At 44.4% G+C, this 18,974-nt stretch overlaps 1 protein-coding gene across 5 annotated transcripts in view; it reads left to right on the top strand.

The window, feature by feature from the left end:
• AFAP1 (actin filament associated protein 1) overlaps positions 1–18,974 on the top strand; it is a 49,741-nt gene that overhangs the window by 20,729 nt on the left and 10,038 nt on the right. For 2 of the 5 annotated variants that reach the window (XM_028738325.2, XM_028738326.2), the window contains exons 7-15: positions 3,491–3,583; positions 7,848–7,932; positions 8,283–8,432; positions 10,358–10,569; positions 11,224–11,369; positions 13,234–13,369; positions 14,537–14,794; positions 16,746–16,860; positions 18,650–18,814. In XM_028738325.2, coding sequence (XP_028594158.2) covers positions 3,491–3,583; positions 7,848–7,932; positions 8,283–8,432; positions 10,358–10,569; positions 11,224–11,369; positions 13,234–13,369; positions 14,537–14,794; positions 16,746–16,860; positions 18,650–18,814 — 1,360 coding nt within the window. The remainder of the gene's footprint in view (positions 1–3,490; positions 3,584–7,847; positions 7,933–8,282; positions 8,433–10,357; positions 10,570–11,223; positions 11,370–13,233; positions 13,370–14,536; positions 14,795–16,745; positions 16,861–18,649; positions 18,815–18,974) is intronic. The other 3 variants (XM_028738327.2, XM_028738329.2, XM_028738328.2) reach the window with 3 other exon arrangements.

Here is an 18,974-nt window from a genome sequence, read left to right as displayed (position 1 = left end):
TCAATATGGAAAGCTACTACTGTACCATAAACATCAGTATGCCTACCAACCTTCCTACTTTCCCCCCTGTGTCTTTCAATTCTGGTTTGATGGGCTATCTATCATCTATCTATCTATCTATCTATCTATCTATCTATCTATCTAATCTATCTATATTCTCTGGAGCACTAGGAAGGTTCAGATGGATCAGGCAGGTTTGTTTGCTTTCCCTACTCTATGCCCTGCTTATTTGTGGGGAATTTCAGATAATCTTCTTTTTAAAAATATATTATTTCATTTCCTTTGCCTTTCTCCTTTAATCTCTGAGGTAGGTCTTCCTAAGTATAAGTAGGTGAGGCACATGGTGTTGTTTCATTCCAATACTTGAGGATGGATTATGTAGCCAAGAATCCCAAAAACGGTTTCAGATTTCTAATAGTTGTCTTGTCAAAGCACTTTTAAGTGACTTCATTCTAAGTGTTTTTGTACATTGTTCAGTAGTAATAAGGGGAAATGTTTAATCCTATGTAACATGAAATAAAATAAATATTGTTCTTCAGATTTTACTTTTGGATAAAATTGGTCAAGTCTTGTTATTTAACATACCCACTGCATAATATACACCAAAATTCTTCTTTAGTCATCTGCCGCATATTGTGAAATAATCAACCATATATCTATTCTGATAAAATTCCTGGGGAAAACTTTGCACCTTTTACTTTTCAGTAGCTGTTCTGAATTTTGTGTGTGTGTAGCTGGGGGAATAATTTATCATCATGGTTTTCCAATGGTTTCATCAGTGAAAGCATTTCAGCTTGCCCAGCAGAATGATCTCCCCTCTCCCCCTGCACAGGCTGTTCAGGGAGGGTCTCCAGACCCCTCAGAGGTCATTGGGGGGAGAGGAATATGCATGGGGGAGGAGAGGAATGTCTCATTCTGCTAGCATTCTGCATCTGCTTAGTTGAATCTGGTCCAAAGTGCTTTAAAATATTTGTTTAGACATAATCATAATCCCTTGTGTGTTCATAAGTAAACAGATTATATTGATTTCAAAAATAACAAGCAGAAGTCATTTTGGTTATAGTGTAAAATCTCAACATTTTATTTACCGTATTTTTCGCTCCATAAGGCGCACCAGACCATAAGGCGCACCTAGTTTTTAGGGGGGGGGAATCAAGAAAAAAAATCTTACTCCCCCCCGCCAGCCCCAAAGAGCAGTGGACAGGCTGCACTTCTTCCAGAGCTTCTGGGGAAGCCCGGGTCCCCCCCCCCCAGCCCCAAAGAGCAAAGAAGCCAAGACAGTGAGTGGGATGCTGCAGGATCTCTTCTGCCGTTTTATAATTTTCAGTTTATTGATGATTTCATTGTTTTTAATTTGTTGATTTGTGCTTGAAGAGCATGGTTAAATCAAATAAAATTGCCACTGCAGTGGGATTGAGGGTGTGCAGGTCTCTGCCCACAACCCACCAAAGCTTCCTTTGTAGCAATCTCTTTGGATGGAAACAGCTGTCTTGATGACTGTGAGGACTCTGGATCCCTTCCTGCTGTAGTGGTGAAATAAGGCTTTTGCGAAAATGCATGACTGCACAGATACAGCTCCATGATCACTGCCAAGTTATTTCTTGTGTCCTCTCTTTGACTTCCATTATTGTGTGTGGCCAAAACTAATTGACTCTGTGGGATGAGCAGATGCTGAAAATATGAGCAATTTTGTCAGGGTCATGAAAGAGGCAGCAGCAGAAGTGCAGCTTTTTTGTGTAAATACAGCACATTTGCAGTAAAGGGAAGTACATCCATTTGAATTTTTTTGAATACTTCCAAATCTGTTTTAGAATTCACATTTTTGGATAAAAATGCTTAGCACTTTTTCCAACAAATCAGCCTTGTTACTCCAACTTTCCTACCAATTTGTTAAAAAGAGGACGCTTTGAAAAGAATTATTAACTAGTCTTGTGGGGGTGCCTGTGATACAGAAGAAAAAGTTGTTAAGTATAGTGGTGTTGCTGAAAAATCCCTCGAGATATATTCCAGAGTGGCAGAACAGAAAATCCGTATCCCATCTGGCTATAATGCCAAAATAAGTAGGAAGATATGGCTGGCACTAGAGGGAAAAAGAACTCATTCTATTGTGATGTTGAGAAGGAGGTTTCATGCAAGGGCATGTCTCCATTCCAGCCTCGGCTTCTGTTGCTGTCAGGAGTGCCTGGTGAAAACAGAAGTGGGAGCGAAAATTTCCCATGTATGCTTGTTTGTCTCACACCCAGAACTGAAATCAATCAAGTGAATACTATCTGTATTTACTGTTGCTGCTGCTGTTTTCATTCCACAAATGATATGTGATGGATTGCCGCCCGCCCCCCCCCCCCACATTGTGTTTCTTTGCATTGAAGTAAATGGCGTGGAACATGGGTAGACAAACTAAGGCCTGGGGCCTGGATCCGGCCCAATCGCCTTCTAAATCCGACCCGCAGATAGTCCGGGAATCAGCATTTTTTTACATGAGTAGAATGCGTCCTTTTATTTAAAATGCATCTCTGGGTTATTTGTGGGGCCTGCCTGGTTTTTTTTGCATAAGTATAATGTGTGCTTTTATTTTAAATGCATCTCTGGGTTATTTGTGGGGCATAGGAATTTGTTCATTTTTTTCTCTCCAAAATATAGTCCGGCCCCCCACAAGGTCTGAGGGACAGTGGACCGGCCCCCTGCTGAAAAAAGTTGCTGACCCCTGGCGTGGAATAATGCAGTGACAACATAACTTACATAATTTACACTTGCTATAAAATTGTTTCGGTATGGTACATGATGCTTGAAAAAATAATAGCATCAATGGAAATTTAGAAAATTATGAAGGGTCAGACAACTGTTGTAAGCTATTTCTATAAATGGTGGTTGTGCAACAAGGCTAAAAAGCGAGATGGGTTGAGCAATCCTAAGCCCTGGTCCTGAGCAGCAAGGCTGAGTTAAAAGGTCGACCCCATACCTGAAGTCTTGTTGGCTTGTTCCAGCCAGGGCAAAAGTGGCATTTGTGTGTGTATTTCAACATTTTTTCATGCACCTCTCAGGGGAATGGACTATATTGGGATCCATGGCTGTCCCTACTGCTGCATTGCTGTTTCGAGGCTCCTACATTGGATAACTTGTTATTTAATGTGTCTGACACAGTATTATTTGCCTCAGGGCTCAGTCCTGTTATGTTGGTTTGCAGGGCCCTTTTATGCAAGCCTTTTTCTGTCTCAGATTTGGGTTTAGCTATTATGGAAGTTGAAACCTTCCACCTCTTTACCTTGTGGCTCCTCCACGAGATGCATAAAGAAGCTGACTAAACATAATGAGAAGTATAAAAAGATGGCATCCTTGAGAAGTATCAGAATTCATATTTTTATGATATTTATGATATTTTCAAGATAGCAGCTAACTACAATCACAATCTCTTATATGTTCTCCTCCCCTCCATTACAATATCTTCAGTTTCAAGAAAAAATGGCTCTTTTCTTTTTGCATTTCTTTGAAGGTAATTAAGGAAGTTTGCAGCAACTATATTGGAGCTACAGATTCAGATGGACCTTCATCTAATTCTCCTGTGCACAAGACTGAACTGGAAAAGGTAATTGTACAATAAGACTACTGAAAAATGCAGTGTATGAGTGTTGCACCATGAAATATGGGTAGTTAACCTTTTCTAAGAATAATGGTTTGGTTGAGAGTCTCTTCATATATGTACTATCTCAAATAAGGATTTCTACATTTTTAAGTAATACATTTTTGCTAGTTGTGTGCTAATCATTTCAGGCACACAGACTTGCAAAACAAGCCCCCTTCCCCGTGTCTGTTTTGAAAAAATTGGAAGATTGCTGTCCTTTTAATTTTCTTGTTAATTACCTTTCATTTTTGGTTTCCTGATCTGCCTGATCTTTAAAGTCAAACATGGTAGACAAATGATACCCTCCAGTTTCAGGGCATGAAGCCCAGGGAACCATTGGAGACATACAGTGGTGCCTCGCAAGACGAAATTAATTCGTTCCGCAAGTCTCTTCGTCTTGCGGTTTTTTCGTCTTGCGATGCACGGTTTCCCATAGGAATGCATTGAAAATCAATTAATGCGTTCCTAGGGAAACCGCCTTCAGACCAGGTCCGGGGACAGTCTGTCCCCGGACCTCTTCTGAAGGCTGGGGGGGGGGGGGAACAAGGGCTTTTCTTCCCACCCCCAGCATTTTAAAAAACCCCGGGACAGCGGAGGACTTCTCCGCTGTCCGAGGCGATTTAAAAGCCCCTGGGAAGGCAGGCAGGGGGGACAAAGACTTTCGCCCCCCGCCCGCCTTCAGAAGGTGTTCCCGCCCCCACCCCGCTTCGGAACAGCTTTCCGAAGTGGGGAGGCTGGGGCAGATGTCCCCGCCCCCCCTCCCCACTTCGGAACAGCTTTCCGAAGTGGGGCGGCTGGGGCAGGTGTCCCCGCCCCCCCTCCCCACTTCGGAACAGCTTTCCGAAGTGGGGCGGCTGGGGCAGGTGTCCCCGCCCCCCCTCCCCGCTTCGGAACAGCTTTCCGAAGTGGGGCGGCTGGGGCAGATGTCCCCGCCCCCCCCTCCCCGCTTCGGAACAGCTTTCCGAAGTGGGGCGGCTGGGGCAGATGTCCCCGCCCCCCCTCCCCGCTTCGGAACAGCTTTCCGAAGTGGGGCGGCTGGGGCAGATGTCCCCGCCCCCCTCCCCGCTTCGGAACAGCTTTCCGAAGTGGGGCGGCTGGGGCAGATGTCCCCGCCCCCCCTCCCCGCTTCGGAACAGCTTTCCGAAGTGGGGCGGCTGGGGCAGATGTCCCCGCCCCCCCTCCCCGCTTCGGAACAGCTTTCCGAAGTGCGGCGGCTGGGGCAGATGTCCCCGCCCCCCCTCCCCGCTTCGGAACAGCTTTCCGAAGTGGGGCGGCTGGGGCAGATGTCCCCGCCCCCCCTCCCCGCTTCGGAACAGCTTTCCGAAGTGGGGCGGCTGGGGCAGATGTCCCCGCCCCCCCTCCCCGCTTCGGAACAGCTTTCCGAAGTGGGGCGGCTGGGGCAGATGTCCCCGCCCCCCCTCCCCGCTTCGGAACAGCTTTCCGAAGTGGGGCGGCTGGGGCAGATGTCCCCGCCCCCCCTCCCCGCTTCGGAACAGCTTTCCGAAGTGGGGCGGCTGGGGCAGGTGTCCCCGCCCCCCCTCCCCGCTTCGGAACAGCTTTCCGAAGTGGGGCGGCTGGGGCAGGTGTCCCCGCCCCCCCTCCCCGCTTCGGAACAGCTTTCCGAAGTGGGGCGGCTGGGGCAGGTGTCCCCACCCCCCCCTTCGGAACAGCGTTTTAAAATGCTGGGGGTCGGGAGCGAAGCGCTGCCGACCCCCAGCATTTTAAAATCTCCCCGTGTCCCGGGAAGGTTTTAAAATGCTGGGGGTCGGGAGCGAAGCGTTCGCTGCCGACCCCCAGCATTTTAAAATCTCCCCGGGACACGGGGAGATTTTAAAATGCTGGGGGTCGGCAGCGCTTCGCTCCCGACCCCCAGCATTTTAAAAACCTTCCCGGGACACGGGGAGATTTTAAAATGCTGGGGGTCGGCAGCGCTTCGCTCCCGACCCCCAGCATTTTAAAACCTCCCCGGGACAGGGGGAGATTTTAAAATGCTGGGGGTCGGCAGCTAACGCTTCGCTCCCGCCCGCCAGCATTTTAAGATCGCCCCCGGCAGGCGGGGGGAAGGCAGGCGGGGGGGAGCAAAGACTTTTGCCCCCCGCCGGCCTTCAGAAGAGGTCCTCTTCTGAAGGCCGGCTGTGGGCGAAAGTCTTTGCTCCCGACCGCCAGCATTTCCCTATGGGCTTTCGTCTTGCGATGCAAGCCCATAGGGAAATTCGTCTTGCGAAGCGCCTCCAAAACAGAAAACCCTTTCGTCTTGCGGGTTTTCCGTCTTGCGAGGCATTCGTCTTGCGGGGTACCACTGTACCATACTTTTCCGTGGATAAGACGAGGTTTTCCCCTTTAAAAATCATGCTAAAAAGTGGGCATCGTCTTATACATGGGTAGTGCATAGGGTGGACGTTTGATTGGTTGCTGTCAGCGGCTATTATGCATGTTGTTGGTTGCTGCGTCAGTGGGTGGTGTTGATTGTCCGACGCTGCAGCAATTGGGCAGGCAGTTGGCAGCTTCTGCCGGCGAGGGGACAGACAGGAGGCGGATTTTGAGAGGTGTGTGCAGGTGAGCGGTTTTTGGCATTCCCCCCCCCCTTAAAAAGCTCAACAACCCTCGGTAATCCCCCCCCAAAAAGCTCAACAGCTCTGGGCAATCCTCTGCAAAAAAAGCTTTGCCATCTCCCCCATTTTCTGAAATTTCAGTCCCCCAAAATAGGGGGCATCTTATACATGGGGGCGTCTTATAGACGAAAAAGCACAGTTATTTTCCTCTGGGCTGCTTTGCTTAGTCCTCTGCGTGTTCTGCCCTGATGTGCTGTGCTGCCCAGGGCATTGGGGTGATGGAGGAGAGAAAGGAAAACTTAGTTTCCATTCACTGCACACCCCTGCCGCTGCCACTGTTCCTGCTGCTGCTGCTGCTGCTGCTCCTGCCTGCAAGTTAACAGAGCAGAGGAGGAGGAGAAGTGTGCTTTGGGTGCTGGGGCATCAGCCTGTGTGGAGGAAAACGAATTACAAAAAAGTTTATTTTTCTTTTACTGCAAAAAGGAAATGGGAAAAAGGCTTTCCCTCAAAACAACTGCAACACACTCATACAGGAATAAGAGCAATCTTCTTCTGCAGCTGCTGTGAATGTTGTTTTTGGCCCAGTGTTTGCCAAAGAGAGCTCTGACTGTTTGTGAGCACAGAAGTTATAAGGACAGGCAGGATTCCAGCACCATTATTCAGATATTTTCAGGAACATCAGCACAATGAAGGAATGCTTAAATTTTGGTGCATAGTGAGATCAAGGACTAAATATATGCATAAAGAAAATGAACATAGAAATCCCTGGGAGGTGGAATGAAGAGAAAGAGGGTAAAAGGTGTACTGTGAAAAGATTTAACAGCTCTTTTCAGATGTACATGTGGATAGGCTAATTTTCTTCCTGTTATATTTTCGTAGTACCAAAAATATAAAAAGCATTGTGCAATAAGGCTGCTATCAGTTGGGACCTCTGCATGATTGGGAGTTCTGAGTTGATGGAAGTCTACCCATAAGCAGCAGCAGCAGCAGCTGTTCATGCCTAGGCTCCTTTCCTGCAGGCATCCTTTCCGACACATGTCTGTCCAGGGGCAGGCCAGTCACAAGTAATGGGTCACAGTTGTGGCTGGGTGGGAATTTAGAGGTGAAGCCAAACGTTGCTGAAAAAGTGGTTTTAAGGAGGCATTTAATCGCAATGCAAGTGATCTGGTGTCAGATAAAGGCTAGAATGAACTCCCTCTTCTGTTAGGAGAATAGCAAGAATCATTCTTAGGAGAATGATCCAAGGGCGGTCAAGTAAAGGCCATGGGCAGAAATGTCATGGGAAACAAGGGCAGAGGTATAGTCTCTATTAGGAAATGCAATACTTTACATTTTGTGACTGAGCTCCACATGACTCCCGCGGGTCATTTATAAATAACTACAGAAGGAAAGTAAATCTGGACTCTGGTTTATATAGAGAGAGTCAAAGCACTTTGATCATTTTTTACAAAAGTATTGTACAGATAATTCCACAGTGGAGGAATAATGTAATATTGAATGGGTTTGACAAGTATTATGCATTTAATGCTTCTGTGAAGAGGTTAATTTTTGAAAATAAATTACTGACTGTCTCAAATTTGTCCCATGGCCAGATAAATAGTTGGCACATTCTGATTCATAATGCATCAGTTCTACTGTGACCCCATTACTGATGACCTAGTTCTTTTGTCCTGCAGAAACTATCTTCAGAAAGACCAAGTTCTGATGGTGAGGGGATTGTAGAAAATGGAATAGCTGCCATCTGTAATGGAAAAGAGCAAGGTAATATGCTACTGACAGTGTTTGAGTCACACCATAAAATGTTCACAGTATTTTAAGTGCTGGAAAGGTGAAAAGAAAAATGGAATTTTCATAGACATTCACTCTGAGGAAAGGTTCATTCTGCCAGCTTGATTCATAACGATGTCCAGTTGTATTGCAACGTAGCTGAAAACCTGTTCCTTAAGCTCAGGAACCACCACACAAAATTTGGTTACAATATCTTAAGAGGTCTCCAAATGCATAGACAACAACTTTCCAAAGTATATAGTAGATGCCGGGCTGCTGTTAAAGATGCAGGTGTGAAATTTTGAAATCTTGCAAGACTGACACATGCATGCTTTTCTTAATAGTAAAGAGGAAAAAGAGCTCTAAGACAGATTCCAAGGGCACTGTGTCTAAAGTAACAGGGAAGAAGATAACAAAGATAATTGGCCTAGGAAAGAAGAAGCCCTCCACAGATGAACAAACCTCATCAGCTGAAGAAGATATCCCAACTTGTGGTGAGTAACTTCCCATGTTGCTACCTGCAATTAAACTTGAAAGGGCAACAGGTAGAAAAAGCTCCACCAAACTTCAGTATTTAGTGGTGTTTCAATCTCCTAGGTTTACTGTTACGTTCCTCTTTCACCCACTGAATTTGGGCTCTGATGATTTAATAGTAGCTTTAAAGATTATGGCATCTCCACTCTCATCTGTGTCCCAACTTCAAATGTGGTTGAGAGGACTTAAGCAGTGCTTAGGTTCACTTTCCACAAGACCTGGCTTGCTTTGTATGGACCACAGATCATAATTTAAAACAAATTCTGGTCTGTTTTTAAACAATCCAGCTTCAAAGTATGGGTTATGAAGCTTAAACACTGTTCATTTTAACCAGAATCTTTGATTTGCAGGTACTGACAAGCCAGGTTTTGTGGAAAGTGCAACTAAACTCTGCTGAATTCCTCCTGGTTGCTGTATAGGAGTTGTTGAGAGAGAGAGAGAGAGAGAGAGAGAGCGCCATGTGCTTGTGGCTGTGTCTTCCTGCGCAAGTACATAGTGCTAAAACATGGTTTACTATTACATGCAGCCCCTTTCTATTGCTCTCTAGTACTTTTTCCATCTCTACAGTGCTGAGAAGTGTGGTGCAGTGGTTAAAGTGTCAGCCTAGGACCTGGGAGACCAGGATGCAAATCTCTACTTGGCCATGAAGCTCACTGGGCGCCCTTGGACCAGCCACTCCCTCTCAGCCTCACCTACCTCACAGGGGGGTTGTGGGGATTAAATGAGGAGGGGAAGAACCACACACACCACCTTCAGCTCCTTGGAGAAAAAGGTGGGATATAAACACAACAAACAAACACACAAACCAGAAGTGGGTCCTCATCCACTTTCAAGCAAGAGTAATAGGGAAAAATGCCCCAGGGTAAAGAGTTTTCTTTAAAGTTTCCATGGCATTCTACAGAGGCAGCCGACCTTGATGCAGTAGCAATCATCAGAGATGCTTGGCTCTGTACCTGGTTCTCCCTTAGGTCTCTGAAAAAAAGACAATATGCTAATGCAGACTTGTGTTGATTTTGATTAAGCGACTCGTGGTGGGGGCAGTCCTGCTACCCCACCCTCAGTGTCCCTGAATGTGCTGGCCTGCCTACTCCAGCCCCCTGAGTGGGTCTGAAGGAGCAGCCCTGAGTGGGTCTGAAGGAGGCTTCTAAGTGCCGTTGAATCAATGCACTTGGAAGCCTCCTTCCTGTTCTCAGTTTTCTGTTGTGGGGAAGATTTTAAGCACACCTGGAAACCGCCTTCAGACATTTCCATTGAGAGCTCTAGTTTAAAAGAAAGATGGAAGCTGCTGCTTCTACTTCTTGGGGGAGAGAGCACATGTCTTGTGTGTGCGTTGGACAGTCGTGCAGCTGCATGGTAAACACTTGCGCTGTCTCCGCCACCCCAGCTGGAGAATGCCCAAAGAGAGATGTCTTTTCTGTGGCTCAATAAAGCTTTAGTTAAAAGCACCCCCTGTTTCTGCTCAGCTGTAGTATTTATTCTTCAGTTTCACATCCTTAATTTTGATGAGCACCAGAGTTGACTTGATTTTTTAAAAAATATGTTTTTGTCGTCATCCCCAAATAAACACAATTATGATACAGCTGAGATGAACAACAACCCTAATAAGCATTGGTGGGTCAAATCATTTACATATTCATATGACTCTGTCCTGAGGTTTATACACCTTACACAGGCTGACCAGTAATACAGCCTTGTGGGTATATATCATTTCAAAGGAGCCCATGGTGTTGTGGTGACACAACCACAGGCACTCCTTTGCCACTGCAGAGAGAGAAGGGCATTTGTACGACCACAAGTTTGCCGTTGATTTTGGGGTCTTTGTGGTGGGTCCAGTTGAATGAACTTTTTTTTTTTAGTGGAAAGTGCCTGTCTTTGTGTTTTGCAGGATATCTTAATGTGCTGTCAAATAACCGGTGGCGTGAGCGCTGGTGCAGAGTGAAAGATAATAAGCTCATTTTCCACAAAGACAGAACAGATCTAAAGACCCATATTGTCTCTATTCCTCTCCGTGGCTGTGAAGTTATTCCAGGATTGGACTCCAAACACCCCTTGACATTCCGCCTGCTTCGAAATGCACAAGAGGTTGCCGTATTAGAGGTTAAGTTGTTTAGTGTGCTTATCCTTTGCCGATAGTGACATAAGCAAAATCCCATTCTCTGACCAAACAATGTATGCCATACCTAGGAAAGTCTCCAGTTATATGTTGGAAGGAGGATTTTCTTTGTTCCCACTCTTGTCCCACACTTTTCATGGTTGGATCAATTTACAGCTTTTGAAACGTCTTTATTATAGTGCTTCCATTATTTAAAGTGTCTAATAATTGCTTCTATTTTGGGGGAAATTGAGCTCTCTTCCAAATCTTATCTGTAGGGCACATCAGTCTCAAGATTACCCTAATTTGCAAGGCAGTGTACTATACTATTGATCTATAATATCAGGCTAGAAAGGACATGCTCTTCTCTACAGAGGTGCCTCTGTTGCCAATTACACTTTCTTTACGCTTTTAATTTTGTGTAATTGTATTAATTGCTGCTTTGATCCCTGCTTACTTGTTGTTTTTGTGCATTCTTCTTGTTTTTAGCTTGATTTTGGTGAGCTGTCCTGAAAATGTTTTTATGTTGAAGAGCGAGGCATGCGTTCACTAGAATGCACTGTTTTTTATAATGAAAAAAAAGTACACTTGAATGAAAAACGATGCCTTTCACGTGACAAGAGTGCATGTTTGCCTGACATTTCCCCATCTTTGTGTAGGCTTCATCTTCAGAAGACATGGGCAGGTGGATTGGTATTTTGCTGGCTGAAAGTGGCTCCTCTGCAGATCCTGGCACTCTGCACTATGACTACATAGATGTGGATGTGACGGCAAGTGTCATTCAAGCCGCAAAACAGACCTTCTGGTAGGAGGAGCTAAACCAGTTAAGAACATTTTCAGGAACTCTAGGTTCTTCATTGTTATGATTCTATGCTCAAAAAGATGTAAGGAGCAATCCTATAGGAAGATCCTCCTGGATGTGTGGGTTAGGGTTCGGTGGATCTCCGGCTGGCCTTAAGGAGTTCCTCGCGGAACTGGGCTGTGTCAGCTTAACTCCCTCATCCTCTGCTCAGCCAGAGATGCACCTCTGTATTTCCTCCATCCCAGATGGCTAAAATAAGCTGATGTAAACCCTTAAAAAGGGGTGGGGGGGCAGGAGCAGAGAGGAAGGCTCCTTACCCCCCTCCCCAGTCATGTAACCTGGCAACCAGCTGGCAAAAAGAATGGTTAAAGGCTTGTTTTCCCTCTGCTAGGATTAGTCTGACTTAATTTAGACCAGTGGTACCAGATTTGTCTGTGATAGCTTGATGTTGTGAGGAGAAGCCGAAGGTATCCATTTCTAATCCATCAAACAACTTAAGCTACAGTCCTAAACACATTTGCCAGAAAGTAAATTCAATTGAAGCCAGTGAGATTTACTTCTGAATGAAGTATCAGAGCATTGTGATGTTATTGTTAAACACTCGTGTTCACTCAAAATGCTTCACAAAAAACCTGCTGTGAATTAGGGCTGCAGCCCAATCAAATAAATTCTAATTGATTAATAATGTTGAATAACCAATAAATTTGCATAAGGATAAAAACAGTATTTCTGAAGCAAGAAGCAAAGGAGGAAGTTTTTTTTTCAGATGGTGCTTGCCAACTGCAGTTTTATAAGCACTGTTAATAAATGTATGTGTATTATTTTAAAATATTCTGCATGATACTTTAACATCATTTAAAGTAAATTAAAAGTGTTGAAATAGATTAATCCAATCAATTAATTACATGTTGAAGCCCTACTGTCAACTCAAACCCCCTTTAAATATCAAATGAAGTACTTCTTCCCTGTTGGCTAGCAGACCTATAATTATAGACGATAGCAGCCCCCCCCCCCCGGCAGTTTTCAAGTGTTCTCAGTATTACCAACCTGCTGAGGACCAACCTGCAAAAATAGAGAAAGCTTTGGAAATCTTGAACCACTGCCAGATACTTGAAAGAGAAAATACATGGTTTGGGGAGGAAGGACCCACCCTGAATTTCTCTTAGGACCAAGTTTTTACTCAAGTTACTAATTTAATCAAAGCAACTTGTATATGCAGTATATCCATTCGGCCCCAGACTTGCCCAAAACAGCATTGGGATGCAGCAATCATCATCTGGCTACAGACAGGCCCTAGGGAAGGAGCCACCTTTGTATAATCAATAGCATGTTTATAATGGTTCTTTCTAGTGAGGTGAAGTCCATCACTTCCCATTATTTGTCGTTTTGGAGCTACAAGTTGTGATGAAAAAAGCTGAAGCCATTTGCTGACACCACATGCAACAACATGCTTTCATTTCCAGAAAATACGTTCTCCTGCCTGAGAAACTTCCTACCACTAGGAAGATTTAAGAGTATCATTTCATTTCTTAAAACTTCAGCCTTGTTCCTAAAATCTTGTAGTCATCTTTGGCCCTTTTCTTCAGAATCCTACTTTCCATTGCCATGGGGAGTACATAGCTATATTTCCTAAAAATCAATTAATGTGTACAGGAACTGCTCTCCCACCGCCACCCACACAGTGCATTGCTAAATGATAGATTCCTGGCTTACACTTCAGCCTGTGATACTATACTGGGTGTGTTTGTAATGAAAAGCCCTTCGGTGGGCAGGGAGAACTGCAAGGAAGAATTTGAAGGGTGAATCATGCTTACTCCCTGTGTGTGCTTTCAGCATAAACTCTCTTCTGTTTTTGCTTTTGTTTTAGTTTTATGAACAGACGGGTTCTGTCTACTAATCCTTATCGAGGAAATGCTGCCAATGGCTATGCGTGTCCCAGCGGGATGGCACTTCATTATGACGATGTTCCTTGCATAAATGGATCAGTAAGAATTGATTTTTGTGTAGGTCAAATCATTTACGTGTGTTGAGCCCCCAAAGTCACTTGTCAGAGTTTCACTGGGCATGATCCCAACATACTGCTAGGTCTCAAGTACAGATTCTTTGAAAGTAGGGCATATAGTTTTAATACTACATGCCCATGTAAATCAGCATAAATATATACAGTTCAATAGTCCTCTATTAGCCAAAGCATTAATGCAACTTCCAGTGAAAAGTTTAAAGTTAAGATTTGATCAGATCTGAACCTCACAAACTAAGAATGAAATGGGAATGATGCTGCTGATGCTGCTGTCTCCTTCATCCCCTTTCTCTTCTCCGGGCTGCAAAGGAGACCTCTTGACTTGTTAAACCATTTCCACATTATACTCAAACTAGGAAACTGTGGTTTAAGCTCTGTGTACAAACCAGGATGAGAGTCTGGTTTCTGGGAAGCTCTTAAACTGCTTTGGACTTCATGGAAACTGGTTTGAGGTCGTCTCTACCAAAACAAACTGGTTTCTTAAGCAGCTTCTCTACATATGAACCAGGCCACATCCTAGTATGGTATAGCCAGGTGCTTGCTATCTCATTTTCCTTGTGGTTTTGACCCACCAGCCAACTTCTGTATCTTTATTATGTCATTGGCACTTGTGTTGTAGGTTCAGTAAGGACCGATAGCATAAATGCTGCATCTGGAATCACAGGGCTGGATTGAACTAAATAGTTGTGGTGGCAGGAGCAAGCACAATGAGTCCCATTAGCACAGCAGAACGTTTTCTCTCCCCGCCCCCCCTGCCAGATTGGCTCGGGGGGGGGATCAGGAGAATCCCCCAGAACAGTTCACGGGGGAGAAGAGGGGAGATCATTCCACCTGGCAAGCAAAAATACTTGTGCTGACTGAACAATCCTAACAGCATGATGCTGAATTCCTCCCATATTGTGGCCGTGTGGGGAATAGACCCAAGATGGCAACCCCATGATATCCCTTTCAGTAGAGCCTTGATGGGCCTTACTGCAGCCTCCAAAAGTAGCTCAAGAACTGAGAGAATTATGGTAATTAAAATTAGAGCAGATTCTTATGGAGGCAATGCATGCTGAGACGGGGATCTCAGAGATAACTTTCTAATGGTTTCATGTTTTCCCCCCAATGCATGAAGCTTGTGTTAATTTACTAAGTATGTGTGTTTCAGTGGGAACCGGAAGATGGCTTTCCTGCTTCTCGTGGCAGAAACATGAGAGAAGATGGGCTTTATGATAATATGGGCCTGTACGATAACTTGCCGTCTCCGAAAATCTTTGCACGCTACCCACCAGCAGACCGAAAAGCCAATAGGTTATCTACTGACAAACTGTCCTCTAACCACTATAAATATCCTGTCTCATCCAATCTGTCTTCTGCTCAATCTGTCACTAATACCTCTGCTGTGGGGAGGGGATCTGTCTCACAGGTACTGCGCTGCTTATTTCTCTTAATCCAACTTTCTTTTGTGTATCTCTGAGATAATGCACTGGCACCAAACGCTTGAAATTTAACCAAGGCGGCATGCTGCATTGCCAATTGTGTTGTTAATAGTCACATAAGAATGCGTAATATTTTTTGGAGGGTGGAGGAATCAGTGAAATAAAACACAAGCCCATCAACCCATGCTATGCTCCCAGGGGATTCTCTTCATTGGGTTAGTCTAGGTCAGAGCTACCAAACCACTGACCCTCCAGATGTCATTGTTCTACAAGTCCCACTAACCACGCTGGCATGGGGTGATGGGAATTTGGAATCTAACAAGATCTGAAGAGCCATAGGTTGTTCACGCCTGGGCTAGATTTTAAAAGTAGAGCATGCACATGCACACACACATTCACACACAGGTGTTGGCAGTACTCTACTGACAGTTAAGAGTGCAGAAGCCACATGTAATTCATACTGTCTGAGCCTTTCCACTCTGTTGAATAGGAGGCATCCTTCAGTTCCACAAGAAAACATCCACTAATCTTGAATACAAAAGTTACATTTTGAATCTGTATGTGTCCTCAATTCTATGCCCCATTCTCTCTTCAAATTCGTTCTGGGGTGTTATTCTTTCAGAAGCTCCGAACAGTCTGTGAACCCCGTGCATGGTGGGCATTTTCAGATTAAAAAATGAGCTGGTGAAAACCTTCACAAGCAGTTGGGCGGGATGTTGTTGTTGGCAAGGTAGTAACAACCTAGGGGCAAGGTCACCACTTTATCTTGGAATATATTTGAACTGTGGAGCATCTTTTTTTAAAAAAAAAATGCTTTGGTAGCTTATCAACTAAGCTGCTCATCTGAATCCACCCCAAGGTGTTTCCTGAGCTATTTCAATTGCTTTTCTTTTTGACTCCTGGGTATAGGCTGTATATAAATAATAATAATAATAATAATAATAATAATAATAATAATAATAATAATAATAATAATTAATAATAATAGTAGTAGTAGTAGTAGTAATGCTGCTCATTGAAAACAGCTGAAAGCCTGTAAATTTTGATAGTAAACCTGATTTGCAATAGGGGTTGAATAATTTTGATTGCAACTGTACATGTTCCCCAAGTTTGAAATTGTTATATGTAAAACAGCTTTGAGGTAGAAAAGTCAAATTCTGGCAGTATAGTTACTTTTGAACGTAGGCAGCAGAATTAGTGCTGAAATTCTGCTTTTTGTATGCAAATTTGAAATTGACTTCCTTTTTTGGGGGGGGGGGGAGTTTCACACTGACCTGATTCATGCTTCACTTCAAACCATAGCAAAAGGGGGCAAGCAATTCTGCTCAAGCGTACTCCCCCCCCCCCAACTTCCCTCCCCTGACTTCTTTCTCCAATGTGCTGGGGAGTAAACCAGCACTCATTCTTTGTTTCTCTTCCAACAAACCATGATGGTGAGCCAAAGTTTGTTTCTGGCTTACCTTGGTAATTTGTTAGGCGAGAAGTGAACCACAAATGCTGCTTTATACAAAACAGTAAGCCAGCACTTGTGGTTTGCTTCCTTCCCAGGTTCCTGAAGAGAGGGACAAAGTGTGGTCTTTTGAGCAGCATGCACTGCCATTAATTAGCAACATAGATCCTTGCAAAACCATGTGGCACATTCTGAATGGTTCCTCAAAATTTTGAATAGTCACCTGTAGCCTGTGACTTAAGAAATGTGCAGTCTCACTGTTGTGTGCTGCTCAGTAAGAAACTGCAGGTGCTTTTTGTTTTATCTTTGCTCCTTTAGAAGAAGCATCCTTCCCAGCTGAGCTAGTTTTTTAAACTTGTAACCTGCTTTCAATTGGGCAGCTTGGGACAGTTTTGAAGCTTTGTTCTAGGAAAAGTGTAAACCCTGTCATTGAATAATTACTGCTAAATATATATTTAATTACTAAACACATATATTTTTTCTATCAGTTTAAAGGAAAGAAGGCTTCTGCTGCTACAAATGGAATAATGGGGAAAGGAAGAACATTAAACAACCCACAAAAGAAATCAGAATCTGCTTCAAATGTAAAACGCAGCAATTCTAGTGAGTGTTTCCTGTTTAAGGAAAGAAAAATCGACTTTTTCAGTCAGTTAAGATATTTTTAATCAGTTAACTGATGAATCAGCTACATAGAATTGTAGAATCTTAAGAGTTGGAAGGGACCCCAAGGGTCATCTAGTCCCACCCCCTGCAATGCAGGAATCTCAGCTAAAGCATCCATGACAGATGGCCATCCACATCTGTTTAAAAACCTCCAAGGAAGGAGAGTCCACCACCTCTCGTGGGAGTCTGTTCCACTGCTGAACAGCTCTTACCATCAGGAAGTTATTCCTGATGTTTAGTTGGAATCTCCTTTCTTGCAACTTAAAGCCATTGGTTTGTGTCCTACCCTCCGGAGCAGAAGAAAACAAGCATGCTCCCTCCTCCATGTGACAGCCCTTAAGATATTTGAAGATGGCTATCATATCCCCTTTCAGTCTCCTCTTTTCCAGGCTAAACATACTCAGCTCCTTCAACCATTCCTCATAAGGCTTACTTTCCAGACCCTGGATCATCTTGGTTGCCCTCCTCTGCACACGTTCCAGCTTGTCAACATCCTGCTTAAATTGTGGTGCCCAGAATTGGACACAGTATTCCAGGTGTGGTCTGACCAAGGCAGAATAGAGGGGTTCTATTACTTCCCTTGATCTGGACACTAGACTTCTCTTGATGCAGCCTAGAACATCATTCCCTTTTTTTGCTGCTGCATCACACTTTTGACTCATGTTAAGCTTGTGGTCCACCAAGACCCCTGGATCCTTTTCACATGTACTGCTAGTAAACCAGATGTCCCCCATCCTATATTTATGCATCTGCCTAAGTGCAGAACCTTACATTTGTCCCTATTGAAATTCATTTTGTTAGCTTGTGTCCAGTTCTCCAATCTGATAGGGTCATTTTGAATTCTGATTCTGTCGTCTACGACATTAGCTACCCCTCCCAGTTTGGTATCATCTGCAAATTTGATGAGCATCCCCTGAATTCTTTCATCCAAGTCGTTTATGAAGACATTGAAGAACAATGTAACTTCGCTGGCATGTTTGCCACAGCCTTCCTGACTGCTCTTGCTTTGGTCCACGTATTTAAACCCACATGGGTTTGATTCCTGGCGTGTTTTACAAACCACACAAGTGACAGACATCCCAAGGCTGCAGGTGTCATGTGTGGTTCATAAACATGCCGGGAAGCTAAGAGAAATGTGCTGAAAGGTTTACACCCCTGGACCACAGTTGGCGTGGGTGCAGCAACCACACTGGGAAAGAGATGTGACAAGCAGAGAGATCTTGGAATACGGCTCAGAGATTTGGTGGTTACATTTGAGAAAGGATTTGTATGCCTCGGAAAACAGCCACATCTGCTGGATGGCTGTTAGAATGTCTGTGTTGGGACTTACCTTTTTGATTAATAAGAACCTGGGGAGTTGCCTTATTCTGAGTCAAGACCCTTCATCCATTTAGCTCAGTATTGTCTACATGGCAGTGGCTCTCGAGGGCAGTGTTTCCCGAACTTGGGCCTTCAGCTGTTGTTGGACTGCAACTCTTGCCATCCCTACCCAGCAGTAGCAGTTATCAGGATTGATGGGCGTTGTAGTTCAACAGAAGCTGTAGACCCCAAGTTTGAGAAATACTGCATATTCCCAGCATAACCTGGAAGTGCCAGGGAGTGACCCTTAGCTCTCCCACATGCAAAGCAGATACTTAACCACTGAGCCAAGGCCCTGCCCCCCATATAAGAAGGTAAGATTAATAGCATTCCTGCTCTCTGATGCCTAATAGTTAACCTTTATGTGTAGATGCTGAACAGTACAAATATGGAAAGAACCGTGTTGAAGCAGATGCAAAGAGGTTACAGACCAAAGAGGAGGAGCTGTTGAGGAGAAGAGAAGCTCTGAGGAATCGCCTGGCTCAGCTTCGAAAGGAAAGGAAAGACCTTAGAGCAGCCCTGGAAGCAAATGCTGGTATGCTGGGTGTTTGATCTTCTTAGACCACTGTATGACCAGAATCTCAGGAAAGATACTTCCAGTAGCAGGAGAAGGTACATGACTAGTTAGTTAGTTAGTCTTTTCCCACAACAGAATGCCCCAAAGCAATATGCGGAAATAAAATAGGATAAAAACG

This window comes from Podarcis muralis, chromosome 8 (genome assembly GCF_964188315.1).
Source record: "Podarcis muralis chromosome 8, rPodMur119.hap1.1, whole genome shotgun sequence".
Taxonomy (NCBI): Eukaryota; Metazoa; Chordata; class Lepidosauria; order Squamata; family Lacertidae; genus Podarcis; species Podarcis muralis.
This window is presented reverse-complemented; position numbering and strand designations above follow the sequence as displayed.